Source organism: Xenopus tropicalis, chromosome 1 (assembly GCF_000004195.4).
Source record: "Xenopus tropicalis strain Nigerian chromosome 1, UCB_Xtro_10.0, whole genome shotgun sequence".
Classification (NCBI taxonomy): Eukaryota; Metazoa; Chordata; class Amphibia; order Anura; family Pipidae; genus Xenopus; species Xenopus tropicalis.
The window spans coordinates 167,349,177-167,364,888 of record NC_030677.2 but is presented as its reverse complement, the minus strand read 5'-3'; the positions used below and the strand labels follow the sequence as shown (position 1 = coordinate 167,364,888).

Below are 15,712 nucleotides of genomic sequence, written 5' to 3'. Positions count from 1 at the left end.
CCTTATCGCATAGTTTTTAAGTTTAAACACATCTTCTTAGACATCTCCTTAGCAACTGAAGACACTTCGGGTCCCTCCGCCGATACGAACCTACTTGCGCATGCGCAGTGGGAGTTAGCAGGAAATCCGCTTCAACAGTGCATGCACAAGTAGGTTCAGGCCCAGACTGGAAATCTGTGAGTTATGCCAAATGCCAGAGGGGTTGCTGTAAAATGCCATAGACAGTCACCATTTATTGAGCTGGCGGGGAGCTGGTGGACATCTGCCAGGGCCTATTTTGCATCCCAGTACAGGTTTGATTGTGGCCCAGTCACTATTAGAAAACCGGATGTGCTGTGATTTGCCCATTAAAGAAGATTACTTCTACTGCAAGTTTCCACACCATGCAGAGCTGATATGCAAAACTAACTATATATATACTATGATGCATCTGAACCAAATAAGAAAATAATTATATAATGAACAGGGAGAGATAAAGGTTAATTGCAAAAAAAAGTGTAGAATGTTAATAAAAAAAATAAAAAAAAGAAAGACAAAGAATGGTAAAAACACACTGGGTTGAAAAAATGCCACACTTTGGGGTACTTCAGTGCAGTGCACAGTGCTGCCTGTCCTCTTTCCCCCATTAAAGTTGGAAGCACAAGCAGTACAGTAAAATTGTCAGGATTACTTGGCCACACCTGCTCAGGTCAGCACAGGGGATACCTGGGGAAACAAGTGCATTTTTATAGAAGATTTGCACTGGCCCCGGGCAGGAGGTTAGCAATTTGGTTGACAAATTTGCCAACCTCAGTGTTTTCACCATTCACCCCCCTTTAATGCATATCCAAAATGGGACAGGCATATAGGGAAGCCTAACTTTAACCCCAAGAAACAATAATAATAGAACAATAACCAAACTTTTTTCATCCTTTTGCAATGCAAAGGATGGAGGTTAAGAATTTAGGACATCAGCACTGATAAAAACTTGTAGGTTTGTAGGTTTCTGCCTGAAAATGAAGTATAAACCAGTGTAGTTTCATGAAAACTAGTTGTACCTCTGTGCTGGAAAAGTTATGTGTACTTTTCTTGCATGAGGAATGCCATTTCCTGGTTCGATGTGACTCCTCTTGTTTCTTTTATGCCTACCATGCCTACCATGCCTACCTACCAGAAGTCATGTCTAGATTTATAGCATGTATTCTAGATATATACAGGGAGCCCAGTTTACTTTTCACAGTTGAGGAGAAAAAAAATCATGTTCACGGGGGAAAAAAAGTGACAAAGCATTCATTTGAGGTTCAGAAGAATATTCTTGAGTGTATTTGCTTTCACGTTATTTGCTGCGTTTTATCTTGAATCGAGAAAAAATGTGAACTTGAAATTTTATAAATTGTATCAGAGCCACTGTCCCACAGGACAGTGAGGATCAAAAACCATTTATCTGAAAAGCTCACTACACTGCTGCTTGGAATACTTGTGGCTGATTTAATAATGGAAGAAAGAGATATTGAGGCTGATCTGAGGCAAAGCAAACAGATGTATTGAACATCTGTTTTCAGGCTTTTTGCTTGAAACCCTTAGAGGTGTAAAATGTATTTTTTTCCTATCCATGTTACCTCATAACATGGTCACAGAAACAGTCCTGCTCTATCAGCCATAGGTCCAAGAAAATGTAGCAAATACTTGTTTAACAGCACTTTTCAACTTGGCCTTCCAGGAGTATATAGGGGAGCAAACAGGCATTCTCCTCAAATCTCAGAAGAGACTTTCCAACAGCCAAAGGCACTATCAACTGTATCAAGTCATACAGTTTGGGACCTATGCTCTAATAAGTGCAAATTATTTCGATGTATGATTGTGTGCATGAATCCCCTGCTGTGCCAAATATATGTGTGATTTTATAGTGTGGACATAGTGATGTTCAATCTAACATCTGCCTTTTAAGATTTCTAATGTTATTGTCAGTGGGGTGATCTTGCAATTCCTTTGCAGAAATAGAAGCTACCCTAACTTACAGAGAAAGCTCAGTTTGTAGAAACCAGCAAAGCACCCTCTACTGATACATATGATCCTATATCCTTTTGTGTTTTTTTCTCATCTTACTAATATTAGTTGGGGCTTATTCAATCCTTCTAATGGCATCAGCCTTCACCTGTGACTGCACACTGCGTCGGCCCAGGTGCAGGCACACAGACAAGATTTGGGGGCAGAAACATGTGAGTATGCATTTCAGTGCCAAAATCTGCTCCGTGTACCTGCACCTGGGCTGATGCAGCAGCTCAATGTTCAATCACAGTAAAAAGCTGATGCTAGCGAATGGACTAATTCTGTGGATAAATGCAAAAGAATCATCCCCGTGTGGCATTACCCTTAGTATACACTGATTATATAGTATAGGATTAAGTGCCATGGTTCTTCATTTTTATTTATTTCTTGTGATGAGAACATATGCTATAAATGATGCTTGATGAAGTTCATGAAACATATAAATTGAGTATGGGATATTTCTGTATAACCCAAATTCTTCTGTGATTTTCCCAGTTAATAATTGTATTTTTTTTTATTAATTGTATTTTGCAGTAATTAACCATAGCAGTAATTACCTTGCAGTACTTAACCCTAGCAGAAATCCAAGTTTCTCAAATGTGTTTTCTTTATATTTATATTCAATAGATGGGATTCATACAAATGAATGAAGATTTTATTTACATTGAACCGCTTAATCAAACCATGGCAGTTGCTGGCCATGCACATCGTGTTTACAGGAGAAAGAGGGCTACAGAAAACAAGTCTTGGGAAAAAAAGTCTAATCATCAGCCATCCTGTGGAATTACAGGTATTACTCCTCCAAAATGATGGCATGATTGGTTTACTATACTCAGTGGTTAATAACAGACAAGCCCCTTACATAGTGTCATGTTTTACTTTAGATTCTCATTTATCTGACCAATATTTTTTTTAGCTGTAATATTGGTATCTAAGCGGCCATCTTAGTGCATTGTGTCTAATCCTGTGCTTTCAGAAAGAGCCATCACTTTAAAAATGAAACTGCTTTCAGATAAGCTATTGTTTATCCCACTCAATACAACTGAAGGAGTCATGTTCAGACTTGGGTGTTTCACAGTTGAGTGCTATTTTCATATGTAAGCTCTCATGGGAGCACTTTTAGAAATGCAAGTGTAAGGGAGCTGGTATTTTGTTACCTTCCAATTGTTCTGCTGATCAGCTGCTGGGGGAAAAGGGAGGGGGATGATAGCACTCCAAATTGCAGTGTAACAGTAAAGAGAAGCTGAAGTTTATCAAAGCACAAGTCACATGGCTAAGGGCTACTGGGAAACTAAGAATATATTCAGCCACACATCAGATTTTAATTGTAATTATATCTAAAAAAATTCCATTTGCTCTTTTCAAAAATAGATTTCAGTGCAGGATTCTGCTGAATCTATTAACTGAGGCTTATTATAGGATTCATATTACTGCTATTAACTGATGCTTATTGCACTTTTATCACTTTGTCAAAACTACCAAGGGTATGCCCATTTACCTATTAATAGAAAGCTGTAGAGATAAATGACTAAGTTGGTTGTAAAGCTATTACTTTTAACACTGGAGCAATTTCAGGCACGTTGAATCATTCTGGATAGTGTTCAGACACTTACAGAAATTGGCTCCATAGAGTAACCTAAGAGTTAGATCACTTTTTGTCACTCTGTTGTAGTTTCAAGACCATGCGAATTTCTTTTATTGCTTATATTTAATGTTTGGATGCAAAACAGATGCATGAGATCATGCAGGAAATACTAAATAATGCTGGGGCAGGGCACCCTTACACTGGTGTTAATGGTGGAAAGAAAGTACACTATTTTGTTTTGCACTAAACGAATTAAAATCCCTTTTATGTTTCATTACAACCAACAAGGTCAGACTCACTCTGCAGGATGAAGTTATTGCTGTAGGTATAGAATTTTTTATTAAGGTGAGAGGCATAGAGACGTATCAGGAAGACTGAAAAGCCATATAATATGGATTTTTTAAAGAATGCTCATAAAGATTCAGTCTGGTTGGACAGAAAAAATGTATATGAGAAATCTTAAAGCAGCTATCAAAATTCTGATTTATTTCTAAAATTGTAAAATGTAAAATTGGTTTCCATTTTTTGTCATTTTATATCTTTTCTTTTCAGTTCCTCCACTGTTCATGTCTAGTCAGTAATTTAAGTCACTGCCTTATTGTTAGGGTAATTGAACCCTAGCAAACAGATAGGAGTTTAAATTCTGTACTACAAAATGTAGGCTTTGGTTGCAAGAGTTATTTAAGGGTACCAAAATACCTAACTTTGATTGTAAGCTCTATGGGGCAGGGACCTCCTTCCTACTGTGTCTCACACCACATGGCACTTATTCCCTGTGCATTTATATATATTTATTGTATTTATTTATTATAACACTTGTCCTCCCTGTGTGTAATTTTGTATTTTGTAAGATTGTACAGCGCTGCGTACCCTTGTGGCACTTTATAAATAAAGTTATACATACATACATACATACATACCTACATACATACCTAAAAATGCTGTGTTATCTTTGCAGATAGAAGGAGGACAAGGAACTATAAAGCATCTGATACTGGGAGAGGGAAGAGGTACTCATTCAAACAAGCACAACAATACAACATAGAAACTGTGGTGGTTGCAGATCCTGCCATGGTGTCTTATCACGGACCAGAAGCCACTAGAAAGTTTATTCTCACCATACTAAACATGGTAACTGACAGCATTAAGGCAAATGCTTATTTCTGTTCTTGATGATACACAATGGTGAATTACTGTTTTGCAGACACTTCTGGGTACAGGTTGGGGCTTGGGATGTGGGATGCCTACATGTTTCCCCCTACCATACCTCATAGATATAGCAGTGTAATCACTGGGGAGACTGCAGGTCTCAGGGCTCCAGCAATTCAGAATTCCATCCATATTTCAAGTGACCCCTAATATGCTCTAACATTAAACATGAACTTATTAACTCATACAACTTTCTGACCGTAAATTAAATAGTGATTTTTATTTTTGTAATAAATTCAGATGAGCTTAAAAATAATTTTAGGTATAGGATCTATAATCTATAATGTTTGGGATCTGCAGGTTTCCAGATAAGGGTAAGACTGGTAAGTCTGCTAAAAATCAATTGAACATTAAGTAAACTCAATAGGATTGTTTTGCCTTCAATACGGATTCAGTTTACTTAGGATCAGGTAAAGTTCTGTTTTATTATTACAGAGAAAAGGGAAATATTTTTTAAAAACTAGAATTATTTACAATGGATTCTATAAGAGAGTCTATCCTGACTCTCCAATTCATTTCAGAGAGAAAAATTGTTACATTTGAAGCTATTGTTAACTCTTTTAAAAGCAGCACACATTGGTACTTCTCATAAAGAGTTAGCAAAAGAATAGGATATTGTCCCCTTACAATTGTCTCCTTGCTATATACATTTGCAGGTCAGTTCAAATGAATTGTTAGCTTGTACGTGTAGTCTGATCTCAGTCTCATAGCTAAGGGTTCATTTACAAACTAAAGGTGGCCATACATGGGCAGATTTCAGCTGCCGGTTCAGGTCCTTTAGACTGATTTGGCAGCTTACCTGCCCATGTATGGGCATCCCTGACGGGCCTACCCGACTGATATTGGGCCTAAAATTGGCCAGACCTTGATCAGCAGGTTTGATTTTCTGACAGTTTGGGGACCACATTGGCTCATTGATGCGGTCCTTTGTATGCCAGTCATTGTAATTTGATTATTTGGCCCTAGGGCCTAGGACCTTTAGGTGGGCATATCAGGAGAATATCTGCTCACTTGGCGACCCCAGGAAATGAGCAAATCTTCCCGTGTATGGCCACCTTAAGGGCAGTATGTCATAAAAAACACAAATGGAAAGATTTGCAATAATCAGAAAAACTTGCAATGTAATAATGTTCATTAGACAGTTAATTGCTCTGTGAATATGAATTGTCATTATACATTTTTATGAGCAGCCTGAAGGTGGCACAATATTTTTAATGTGAAAGAACTGCTATTTAATTGGTGCTTTGCTGAAAACACTGTGCACTGGTGCAAACAACAAAATGCAATCTTTTTTGTGCTATATGTTCACTAAACATTAAGCATTAAGCATTAAGTATACAAAAAGGAATAACAATTTGCATACTTGCATAACACTGTTAGTCACAATCCCCCATGTGCAAAAACAGATTTAGACAAGATTTGCAATCTTGAATAAACATAAATATCCCCTTGAATGCCTTCTATAGCACAGGCACATCTGGCACCAGAGCTGCACTGCCCCACAGGTAAGTCTAAGTGCAAATTGAGCACCTGAGCTAAGAGAGTCATATAGGTGCAGTCACATAGGTCACACCATGCACCTTTTTTGCATGCAATCCAGTCATAATATTCCAGAAAACTTTTGACTGATCCCCATTTAATATCTATGAATTTTGGGATAATTTGGTAACCATGTGAGCAGCTCAGAACTGTTGTTGCTCATGAGACAATTGATCCCTGCATGTCTCAGTCCCCCTTGCCTTCCCATTGTCAGTTTACATGTAACAGGAGGGTGAGCTGTGTATTCTTTAAATCCCCCACAGTATTCTGTTCCTAATGGTAAATGACTCCATGGGCCACATAATATGAGGCAACAATACAGTGTGGAAAAGGAAATTAATAGCTATAGTTGTAGCTTACTTGATATATATTGCATTTCTTCTTTATGTTCTCATATGCTTAGCAACAGCCCTGGCTTTTCCCTAACACCCAGCAGGTTATTTGTAACATATAGGGAATTCAGTGAAAATTGAGTGAAAGGGGTTTCCTTTCCAGGATTTCCTCTTTCCATGCAGAAAATGGGAAGATGGTCTCTTCAATCCAAATGCCTTTCATGTGAATCATTTTGTTAATATGTCAAAAATTCTAACCTCCCAGGTATACAACCTTTTTCAACATAAAAGTCTTGGAGTCCAAATGAATCTTCGAGTTACAAAATTGGTTCTGCTGCATGAATCACCAGTGAGTAAGCACTATTTTATATTCTATTTTATATTTATGCTTTTCACCAGTAATTGGTAAAAGAATAGAATAAAGAATAGAATATTCGCAGATCTACCTTTCTCAGTAACATAAAAATGGGGTATACTGTAGACCCATGAAGGTCAGAGGTAGTAGTGAAAAATCATCTGATTATTGGTGTGTTGATCACTGCCACTAATTTGCAATGATATACCATAACCCACAGACACAAAAAGTTAGTTATAATACTAACAAAAACCAGAAAAGGATTTCCAAAAGAGGTCAAACATTTATTATTACTTTCAGGTAGACATGTACATTGGACATCATGGGGAAAAAATGTTGGAGAGCTTTTGCAAATGGCAACTTGAGGAATTTGGAAAGAAGAATGATGTTCACATGGAAATGTCAACAAGCTGGGGAGAAGAGTATTCAGCAGTAGATGCTGCAATTCTAATAACAAGGTAACTATTGTGAGAAACTTTGTTTCACACATGAATGACATGGCCCAATCTCTGCTTTTTTAACAGACATTTATTTTACATCATTTGTTTTTTCTGATCATGAAAGTGCAAACTTTATTCTGCTTCACAAAATATCCCACACAATTCTGTTTTTTTTTCCACTCAGCCAACCGCGAAAACAACACCTGTAATACTATCCCATGGGAAACAAACCACTGCGTTGCTATAATTCAATTATTTTTATAGAGCACTACTGTATAGTGTAAGAGAATATCAACTTGCAAAAAGTTATCAGAATGATATAGCCCAGGTATAACTGGTCAATGTTTGTGTTTATTTATTAATATAACACCACAAATGTATGTATAGCTTTACAAGGCATAAACACAGTAAAACAGGGGTATAGTTAAGTTAAACAGTAAAAATACTGTAGATAAATCTGTGCTTAAGTGCTAGTTGTTGCTCTGGAACAGCACCGTAACCAGTCCCTCCCCCCCTCCTGGCCCCGAACAAGCCGCACCTCCCGGACCTTAGCACCCCGCTATATTTAAGGCAGGAGAGGGGCCAGGGAGGGAGGACTACGGTACAGCAGACCTTTTTATACTGTATATATATATATATAGCAGTAACAGTAAATATTCCACGACAGACACACCCTTTAAAATCATCATAAGTTTATTGTGAACATATTGTTAAAAGAATCCGACGTTTCGGTCCTCAACAGGACCTTTCCCAAGGATAAAACAATAGTATTCAAACCAGCCTTAAATACACTCTCAAAGCAAACAAAGTGAAAATGTGCCCAATCCCCAATCCCCCAATCAACAGACCATTATACAATTTTTCAATGTTTTCGTGAATGTGCAATTTCAAATGGGCATATTTCTGACCATCAGCTGTGCTGTAGCTATATATATAATTACGCCACTGTTCTGCAAGGTGGTTAAGAATTCTAGAGACAACGTTCATAGAGAAAGGCGTAATTATAAAGAAAGCAGACCCTGTGATTGTGAAGCCCAGGGGTCTGCTTCCTCTAAAGGTGGCCACACACGTGGCAATTTCCGATCTTTTGTGCGACCATCGGTCGCACAAAAGATCGTACAATCGGCCCCTAACCGTTCAGACCTGAAACGGCAGATAAGGAGGTAAAAACAATAGGATTTCTACCTCCTTCTGCCGATTCAGCCCTGAAGGCAGATTTTGATCAGGCGACTTCTATGGCGCCCGATCAAAATCTTGTAACCTGGCCGATCGGCGATCGGCGACCGTTATCAGCAGCCTCCTGCGATATCAGTCAACTCGGCGACTTGCCATACACGCACCGAATATCGTACGAAACGGGGTTTTGTACGATATTATCGGTGCATGTATGGCCAGCTAAAGCTTTAGCTAACCCCCCTTCCCACCGTTCTCCAAACTGAGAGCTAGGTGGCGGGGGATGTGAGGGAGGGGTGGGCAGAGATGTAAGGGGCGGGGTTGGTGTAGGTGCAGTGGAATATCCATCAGACAGTAAGATAACTAGTCATCCCCGGCCTGGGTGCAGGGCATACAGCCGGGCCCCCATCCCCCCTCTGGATGAATTTGCGTCAGTGCAAGAGTCCGGCGGGCCCCGAGGGGATGCAGGCCCAGCTGCGATTGCACCCTCCACACACATGGTAGTTTCGCCACTGCTATGAGATGTGACAGATATCCCAGTGTGAGTCAGTGGTAAGACACTTGTTTATAGCCTAAATCAGCATTCATTTGTCCTGAGTACAATAGGTGCGGTAACTAGTGTACATGAAAGTTTTAGTTGAAAATCCAGACTCCTGTGAATTTTAATTATTTATAAATTAAGAGTTTGTGTGCTAATAAAAACCTTGTAAATGTCTTATGACAGCAGTTTGTATTGCAATTATAAATTTCCAATATTTCTACTTTTTTTTTTTAATTGCCATGGGTCTAAAAAGCCCAGTGCAAAGAGTGTTGATGAGCACAATTTGACTGGGATTCCAAATACACTGGGTTAGCTTTACATAAGAGGTTGAAGTTGCCAGTTCACACTTGGGAAAACTTTAACAATAAAGTAAATGTTATATTATCACAATGCAACCCAGATGTTGCAATTCTGCAGTACTTTTTCTGCAATATTTTGCCTATTTATATATTTATTCAACATTTTAATACAAGAAGGCTAAATAATTTCTGAACCATTGCAAGCAATAACTGTTGTTGTCCTCAGAAGACTTTACCCAAACACACTTTTTATACTGCGCATCAATATGTTATTCAAGGGCATTTAGGGCCATGCCGAAAGCATTTTGACTGGCTGGCCCTGCCTACAATCTAGTTGGAAGAAGTACTAGCTGCCATAGGCTGAGACACAGGACTGATATCTTGCACAGACTGGGTACACTGAGCAGTTTATGTTTGGTGCACACTACCATATTTTCTATAGCATTAGTAACTACAATATGTAAACTGAGATACGCATACCCAAAACAACTTTGGGCCCATATCTGCATACATTGGCCACATAATTACATGGAGTGCAGCAAATATAGCAGTACACACCAAGGGGCAACAGCAAAATGCAGCAGTTTAGCCTGGTAGAGGGTATAAGATTGGAGCTGAGGGCATTTTCAGAAGTGCCTCTAAGTGCTGTTTGGCAGGGTAAGGATATTAATGACAGCAACATTGGTAGATAGAAAAATATTAGTTGTTTGACTACTAATGTTAATTAATTTTCTTTAAGGCTCTTTGCACTTATTTAAGGCTCTTTGCTCTTAAAAATGAATATGTAATTTCTTATATTTGGCAGTAAGCACTATTTCATAGGTTTGTTTCTAAATTGGTATATATTGTACTAGATGTACTAACTTAATAACCTGCAGGCAGACTTTAATTAAAGTTTACACTGATAATATAATCAATGCTGATGTGTTAAAGAACACTAATTGCAGCTAAGTGACTGAGGAAGCAGCTGAAGTTCAGACTTGCAAGGTGATGAGTAGAAAGCTGAATATAAGCTTGTCATGGAATGTTACACTAATTGGATAATTGAGTAAAACTTGCAGCCATATTCCTCTAACTTACAGTGTGTTGAGTTATTGACTTGTATAGCTGGAGGTGCAAAAGGATTTAATAATGTTTGAACTCATAACGAGAGGGGTGAAGGGTCATTCTCCAAAAGACAAGTAAGATGAACTGGCAATATAATACATACTGTACACATTCTTTTAAAGTCATTATTAAATATTTCCATTTAACAATATAGTAACATATCAAGCTGCAACAATAAATGTTTTTAATATAACAATTAAAGAAGCTTTAGGGCACAGACATATTAAGCATGTGACACCACTAAAGATTTAATAGCATAATATGTGTTATAAGTGCCCCATTTATTTCTTTAGCATATTTTATTTTTACAGCTTTCCAAGTTTTTAATGATAGCTTCTTAAATATGTATATTTAATGCCGCTGAATGCGCTGCTGACAGTGAGATCTGCCTAGTCATGTTTAAATTCCTCTATCAGTAGCCTGTCAGGAAAACTATATATGTATAAATCTTTCAAGTGAAAATTTTGGTTATTTTAGCTCGGTATTTTAAGAAGCAGTTAGGTATAGCAAGGGTTTTGAATGTTTTATTCAGCCCAGTCTGACTAACCCTTGATGTACCAGATATCCCCATCAATTTCATTCTGTACAGGTATAGGATCTGTTATCTGGTTAACCCGTTATCTAGAACACTCCTAATTACAGGAAGGCCATGTTGTTTTTAGTGATGAGCAAAATTTTTGGCAGGCATAGATTTGCTGCGAATTTCCTCATTTTGCCATTGGTGTCTTTGCTGCGGGAAAAAAACTGCGCACAACAAAAAATGTGCATCTTAAGAATGTTGCGTGCATCAAAAAAAAAATTGATGCATGTGTCAGCATTTTCGAGTTTTGGGAATTTTTCACCGTTTTGCAAACGGGACAGATTTGCTCATCACTACTTATTTTTCTATTCAGTTCCTCTTCTATTCAGATATCAGTCTCTCATTTAAGCCACTATCTGGTTGCTAAGTTATTTCATATACCATTTTGTTTATAACAAAAATAGACCAATTGCAAATTGTCTTAGAATATTACTCTCTACATCAGGGGTGGGCAAATTTTTTGGCTCAGGGACCACATTAACTAACAGATGGGCCGGACCGGGCCGGGACAGCGTTACGCCCGGGGCTGCCATCAAAAATTATGGGGCCTCTCAGCTCCCCCCCAGCGACCCGCTGCTTCCTCCATCCTGTCCTTCTGTTCCCCGGCTCCCCAGTGCATTCTTTTATATGGTTGCGCCCCGTGCGTGCTGATGCTGTGCGCACACACAAGGCGCAACCAATCAGGGCCCATCATTCTTTTAAGGGGGCTGGATTGAAAGGGCTGACGGGCCGGATGTGGCCCGCGGGCCGTAGTTTGCCCACCCCTGCTCTACATCATACTAAAATTAACTCAAAGCTAAACAACCCCTTTAACTGCAAGTATGCCATTTATCAGTGTAAATTCAATAACAAATTCTATATTGCATCAAAGAATATATCATGTTTTCAGTTAATATGTACTGTATATAAACAAATTTTAACCAGTCTGCTAGAAAATCAGAAATCAAATTAGTAGGCTCTACAGATAAAGAACTCAGTGTTTGGCTCTCTCTATATAAAGTACTGTGTGTATAATTAGTTCATTATAATACTACTAAACCGAATATTGGAAACACACACAATATGTAGAGGCCTGAATGAATTAAGCTGGCTCTTATTAATTTGAGATTCTTTAGTTTATGGTTTTGGAAAAACCTGGGTATCTGGTTTTTGTCTAAATTGTCAGAGTGATTTGGCAAGCTCTGCAGAGATACATCACACATTCTCAGTTTGTATTCATATTTCTTCCCCATCATTATTATCGTGTGTGTGTGTCGGGAGCATGAAACAAGTTATTTGGGGACATGTAAATCTCAGGGATAAAATTAGGGTGAGAAAAAGATAACATATTGGGAAGACCACCTGCTTACATGTAACCTTCAATTAACAGCAGTAAAATGTAAAAAGTTTATGAAGAGATTTGACAAAAAGCTATTTTTTCTATTATAACTCCAAATGTTTCCAAAAAGCTCTCTTAGTTGACTAATTTCTACATAGGTTTCACTTTGTAACTCCAGATATGTTTACAAAGGATGGTATAATACATTTCAGATCACTAGACCCTTAAAAGCCAGCCAGCTGGGGAGTTGGCTATTATTTTTGGTGGTCAAATCAGTTCTTATAAATCCATATATTTTCTGATCAACACTTGACTCTTTATTGAAAATATTAGGAGTTATTTACAAAGTGCTGCTGCAGTTGTGGTTGTGCAAATTTTGCCACAATCATTGCCCAAACATACAAAACTCACTGATAGTTTGAGTGAATGTTTTTGTCAGGCACGGATTCAATGCAAAATTCCACATTTCTCTATTGGCAAATTTTTTTTATCGAAACTGCTGCAAAAATTTGCCATGACAAAAATCAGGGGATTAAGGAAAAAGTCACGGTCACATAAAAAAAGTTGCGGCCACAGCAAAAAAGTTATGCGATTGCCGCATTTAGTAAGCTTTTTGCTGTTTCACAAATTTTTCAGCAGTTTTGTAAATTTTCTGCTTAAGCAAAGCAGGGCAGATTCGCTCATCACTTGTCATTAAAGATACTTGGATGTCAAGCTTCTCCTACCACTTCTGCATAGAAGCACTTTACACCAATGGTATTGTCCTCCTTCCTCTTATGAATCATGTACAGTTTGCCTATTGATGCAGGGAAACCTATAGCTACCGCCACCTTGAGTGTAAATGTAGCAACCCCCAAAATTAAGTGTTCTTAACCAGGCAGTTCCCCTTGAGTTTGAACACCTAAGTGTGGTCCTATGGTCTGTATGTGAAATTATTTCCTTTTTCAGGTTAGGATAGCTGGGTTGCTATTCCAGAAATGCCCATTAGTGTGATTTTGTATTAAAGGGGAGCTTCCATGTTCTAAGGGTCTTTCTTGGGACCTTACCTTGTGTCACTTTTGCACCTAGAATCAGGAGTAATTTTGCTCCCAAGTGACAACATACACTATTATTCATTATTATTCATTATTATTATATGGTTTATGTATGTGAGTGTACAGTATAGATAGGTCACTAAAGGTTTATGCGGGTGCTGGGTTTACTTGGAAGGGTTGAACTTGATGGACTTTGGTCTTTTTTAACCCAACTTGTAACTATGATATAATTGAAGACAATGCATTAAAATGCACTTTGCGCATTGGCACCTTACAGTCACACTGGAATGGTGGGGAAAAAAGCCCTGCATTAGATAAACAACATGCCAACTTGTGGCCAAAATTGCACGTTGTGCTTTGCACTTGTGCTCTATTTTATCATTATTAATGAACAATTACATTACAAAGCAAATTTTCTATGCAGCATTAAAATACCTAAAATAATATAATTAATTGTACATAGAGCAGACAAAAGCATGCTTTTAATATTCTCTTTCTGTGCAACCAAAGAGCAAATGTATTTATTTATTATATCTATTTCCTGCTCCATTTTTATATTTTGGTGGATTACAGCTGTCCACACTCCCTGTGAAGTCAGACCACATTCTAATGATGGTGAAAAGGTTCTTTTGTGTAAATGAATGGATTTTGCTATCAGTTCTGATTCATAGAATGTTGAACAAAACTTTGTCTCAAAATTTGTATGCCTTTGTTGAACTTGAGATATTCACACTGGTAACTTTATGATCTCTCAGAGCAATGTCCAGCTGTGCTTAACAGTATTAGGCCAGGTCCAGATTCCTGCTTTGCTGAATGGGAATTGGAGTGAAAAGGAAGTTTGCAGCTGGATACAAACTGGACCTGATCCTACAAAAGTGGATTTTTAAACTGTAATTTACAGTTTGAGAATTTTGTTATATTATATTTTTTATTGAGATGGGTGTCCTTGTTTAACCAGCTTTTAAAGAGCTAGGACCCAACCTAACTGCTTACAAAGGCTGTACAGTACGCTGTCATCAACAGCGCTATAATATATAAAGGTGATTCAAGAAGTAGTTCCTGACTTCCCTGGCTACCTGGTTGGAGGATTTTAGGAGCCTCAAGGGAGTGGTGGGTAGGAAAAAAAGACCCAAGAGGAGCCTGTTTTTAGTACCCATGCTGTGCAAAACTATAAGTTCCATGCAGGATGCTGCCACTTTGCAGAGCGATTTGACAAAATTAAAAAACTGGACAGCAAACTGGAAAATGAGGTTCAGTGTTGAGTTATGCGACCTATTATCCAGAATGCTTAAAACCTGGAGTTTTTCAGATAAGGGGTCTTTCTGTAATTTGGATCTCCATAATTTAAATCTTCTTATAAATCATTTAAACTTTTTCCACCAATAAGGGCTCATTATATCTCAGTTACGATCAAGTACAAGGTACTGATTTATTATTATAGAGAAAAGGGGGATCATTTTTAAAAATTAGAGTTATTTGTTTAATATGGAGTCTATGGGACTCTGTAATTAAACAAATGGGTTTCCAGATAACTGATCTCATACCAATAATATTTACCTCAAAAGTATTACAAAACTGGGGGCAGATTAATCCCCCTAGTTTAATATTGCTAATAAATGAGGCAGACAGAGGTGTTGATGTGCAATTGAAGGATCCAATTCATTGATTATTTAACTGCAATCCTAACTTAAAAGGAATGATGCATATTCCAATCTTTTACCTTAGGCCTTTGCTATAAATGAAATACTTTCCATACTTACAGTACTTACTAATCCACACTTTTGCTGTAACATTATTTCAAAAAAGGGATTCTTGTATTTGCTTACTCAAGCGTGAGAAATCATTGCAAATAGGTCATGTAATGATTACAAGCCTGATAAAAGTTTCTTTACAATTTTTTTCTTTTCTTTCAGAACGGATTTCTGTGTCCATAAAGATGAACCATGTGATACTGTTGGTAAGTACTGCAAACACATATTTATGTATACTAAAGGGAATATGACTTTTGCTGAATCAGTGCAATAAATGATGTTTTAAATGTATGATAAAGAGTTGTAAGTCGTTTACAGTTTGTAAAAAAGCTGCATACTTTACTGAAACTGGAGACAACCTGTTTATAGTTAAGAGGGTGTCAGAATGTTATTGTATGCAATAGGCGCCTTTAAAACACTG

The 15,712-nt window shown here is 37.8% G+C and overlaps 1 protein-coding gene across 2 annotated transcripts in view; it reads left to right on the top strand.

The window, feature by feature from the left end:
• adamts19 (ADAM metallopeptidase with thrombospondin type 1 motif 19) overlaps window positions 1-15,712 on the top strand; it is a 121,963-nt gene that overhangs the window by 17,471 nt on the left and 88,780 nt on the right. For both annotated transcript variants that reach the window (XM_031892949.1, XM_031892941.1), the window contains exons 3-7: window positions 2,656-2,818; window positions 4,572-4,744; window positions 6,959-7,042; window positions 7,349-7,506; window positions 15,454-15,497. In XM_031892949.1, coding sequence (XP_031748809.1) covers window positions 2,656-2,818; window positions 4,572-4,744; window positions 6,959-7,042; window positions 7,349-7,506; window positions 15,454-15,497 — 622 coding nt within the window. The remainder of the gene's footprint in view (window positions 1-2,655; window positions 2,819-4,571; window positions 4,745-6,958; window positions 7,043-7,348; window positions 7,507-15,453; window positions 15,498-15,712) is intronic.